The 3,292-nt window shown below is 41.7% G+C and overlaps 1 protein-coding gene across 1 annotated transcript; it reads left to right on the top strand.

Annotated features, from left to right (window-relative positions):
• The first annotated feature begins 482 nt into the window (after positions 1–482).
• Positions 483–2,863, top strand: LOC107478268 (indole-3-acetic acid-amido synthetase GH3.6). The gene is made up of 3 exons (XM_016098404.3): positions 483–911; positions 995–1,908; positions 1,984–2,863. Exons 1-3 carry the CDS (start codon positions 607–609, stop codon positions 2,577–2,579), a joined length of 1,815 nt encoding a protein of 604 aa, XP_015953890.1. The 5' UTR covers positions 483–606; the 3' UTR covers positions 2,580–2,863.
• The last annotated feature ends 429 nt before the right edge of the window (positions 2,864–3,292 follow it).

The following is a 3,292-nucleotide window of genomic DNA, read 5'->3' as shown; positions in this document are numbered from 1 at the left end:
CTAATGAATTACTGCATATATAAGACAAAATTCGAATCTCTAATATTTATGTAAACGAACGAGTGAGTTAATTATTCGACTAACCCAAATTAATTAATATATATTTTTAATATATATTTATATTTAAATATAAATTATATACAAATAACTGAGATTTAATAACTCATTTTTTATATACACATTATGCAGTTAATTTACTAGTAAGTCAATCCAGTAACCAAAAAGTTCACACCCGGCACTTACTAGTGTGAAAAATATAGTAATCCCTATACGGCTATACGTATAGGTGAAAAAAAGGGATAAATAAAAAAAAAGAAGACCAAGAAAAATTAAAAAAAAAAGAAGAAAATAAAAAATGGTTCAAGAAGGGGGTAAGAATTCCCAATTGTACCCTCAGGTGTGGTTTTGAATTACTCCGAGTCCAAACCCAGAAGCAAACCCAGCTTGACATGTGCCTCTATATATACCACTTTGTGATCCTTTTCACCCCACGCCCAACACACCCATCTCCCCCCCTCCCTCCTCCCCCTTCTCTAACGGAATCATCATACACACACACAAAATCTCTCTTTCTTAATTAGCCCTCTGATATTCACATACACCACCATGCCTGAGGCTCCGAAAGACTACAACCTCGTAGAACAGAACAGGAAGATCCTCGAGTTCATCGAGGATGTGACTTCCAACGCCGACCAAGTCCAGCAGAAGGTCCTCTCCGAAATCCTCTCCCGCAATGCAAACGTCGAGTACCTCCGGCGACACGGCCTCAACGGCCAAACTGACCGCGACACCTTCAAAAAACTACTCCCTGTCATTTCCTACGAGGACCTCCAGCCCGATATCAATCGTATCGCCAATGGCGATACCTCCCCAATTCTTTGCTCTAAGCCCATTTCAGAGTTCCTCACAAGGTATCTTCTGTTACATTAAAAAACTAAATTGAATAATGTAAGTTATAAATAGTGACATAATATTATCATGTTTTGTTATGTAGTTCCGGAACATCGGGTGGTGAGAGGAAGCTGATGCCTACAATTGAAGAAGAACTGGGAAGGAGGAGCTTGCTGTATAGCTTACTGATGCCGGTTATGAGCCAGTTTGTTCCTGGCTTAGAAAACGGCAAAGGAATGTACTTAATGTTCATAAAAGCCGAGGCCAAAACACCCTCAGGGATCGTGGCTCGTCCCGTTTTAACGAGCTACTACAAGAGCTCATACTTCAGGGACAGACCTTATGACCCGTACACAAACTACACCAGCCCAAACGAGACCGTACTCTGTCCAGACTCTTACCAAAGCATGTATTCCCAATTGCTCTGTGGCCTTTGCCAGAACAAAGAGGTGCTCCGAGTGGGAGCGGTTTTCGCCTCCGGCTTCATCCGGGCGATTCGCTTCCTGGAGAAGCATTGGACCCTTCTTTGCAATGACATAAGAACAGGAAGCGTGAACGCCGAGATCACGGACGTTTCGGTCCGCGAGGCGGTTATGAAGATCCTGAAACCCGACCCGAAGTTGGCGGATTTCATCGAGGCGGAGTGCGGGAAGAAATCTTGGCAGGGAATCATCACTAGGCTGTGGCCCAACACAAAGTATGTGGATGTTATTGTGACTGGGACAATGTCACAGTACATTCCCACATTGGATTACTATAGCAATGGTTTACCACTCGTGTGCACCATGTATGCCTCTAGCGAGTGCTACTTTGGTGTTAACCTTACCCCTCTTTGCAAGCCTAGTGAGGTTTCCTACACTCTTATTCCCACCATGTGCTACTACGAGTTCCTTCCCGTCAACAGAACCAACTCCGACCACAGCGATTCTCTCTCCGACAAGGAACAGCAAGACCTCGTTGAACTCGTTGATGTCAAGCTCGGCCAGGAATACGAGCTAGTTGTCACAACATACGCCGGTGGGATTTTTGTTTTTAATTCTTTCTTGTATTTAAGAGTTGTCTATATATTAATATCATCTCTGGCTCTTCCAGGACTATACCGCTACAGAGTGGGTGATGTGCTGAGGGTGGCCGGATTCAAGAACAAGGCCCCACAATTCAACTTCGTCTGCAGAAAGAACGTAGTCCTCAGCATAGATGCCGACAAGACAGACGAAGTGGAGCTCCAGAACGCAATGAAGAACGCCGTGACTCACCTCGTCCCGTTCGACGCCACCGTGTCGGAATACACAAGCTACGCAGACACAACAACAATCCCAGGCCACTACGTCCTCTACTGGGAGCTAACTCTGAACGGAACAACCCAAATTCCACCCTGCGTCTTCGAGGATTGTTGCTTAGCCATTGAAGAATCGCTCAACAGCGTTTACCGCCAGGGACGAGTCTCCGACAAGTCGATTGGGCCGCTGGAAATCAAGATCGTCGAACAGGGGACTTTTGATAAGCTTATGGACTATGCCATTAGCTTAGGCGCTTCCATAAATCAGTACAAGACTCCAAGGTGCGTGAAATTTGCACCTGTTGTGGAGCTTTTGAACTCAAGGGCAACTTCAACCTACTTTAGTCCCAAGTGTCCAAAATGGGTTCCAGGCCACAAGCAGTGGATCAATAACAATAATCAGAATTGAAGAAAAACTAATCAAGTTGGGAACATTGTTGTTATTTTTATTGTTAATTATGACGTGGTTGGTAGCTTTTCATGGCGGTTCACATGAACTGTTTCCGTAGGCATGTTAGGGAAGGAAGACAAAAAAGAAAAAAAAAAGAGGGGGTTAATTAATTACCTTTTTTTAGGTTAATTTCTATGTTCTAGTTCTTGTGATAAATTGGGATAGTGAACTGAACCTAGCCACTGTAAAAAGCAATTCGTGTTTGAAAGAAAAGTTGTTGGTCTTTCTTTTTATCCAGTAAATTATCTTTTCTTTTCTTCTCTTCTTCTTCTTCTTTTTCTTTCTTTCTTTTTTTTTTTTTCAGAATCAATCATGAAAACGGTTTTTGGGTGTTGGAATATGGTTTCTTAGATTAATTGCAGGCAGCAATGATGGCTGTTCACTGAAGTGAAGTGTCGTGGACTCATGGAGGGGCTTGTTTTTCTATAACGGCCTCAAATTGTGTACTCCTATCTTTTTCTTTAGTTTTCAGGAAAAAGCAAGCTAACTTTTTTCCCCTTACTCTTATTTCACTATCTAAATCCGACAACTAACAAATCACAGTGCAATTAATTAATTCGTTAAGATAATTGTTCACAACCATCCAAATTTATTATTTTTAACTATTATTTAGTGATTCACTTAATTTCTTTAATTTAAGTTTTTTAATTTAATAATTTAATCATATATTT

Source organism: Arachis duranensis, chromosome 3 (genome assembly GCF_000817695.3).
Source record: "Arachis duranensis cultivar V14167 chromosome 3, aradu.V14167.gnm2.J7QH, whole genome shotgun sequence".
Lineage (NCBI taxonomy): Eukaryota > Viridiplantae > Streptophyta > Magnoliopsida > Fabales > Fabaceae > Arachis > Arachis duranensis.
Note: the sequence above shows the minus strand (reverse complement) of the source record. Positions and strands in the feature narration are given on the sequence as shown.

Coding starts and splice junctions, on each gene's coding strand:
- LOC107478268 (XM_016098404.3), top strand. CDS start 607: ATGCCTGAGGCTCCGAAAGACTACAACCTCGTAGAACAGAACAGGAAG. Junction 912..994: donor ATTTCAGAGTTCCTCACAAG/GTATCTTCTGTT, acceptor TTTGTTATGTAG/TTCCGGAACATCGGGTGGTG. Junction 1,909..1,983: donor AGTTGTCACAACATACGCCG/GTGGGATTTTTG, acceptor TGGCTCTTCCAG/GACTATACCGCTACAGAGTG.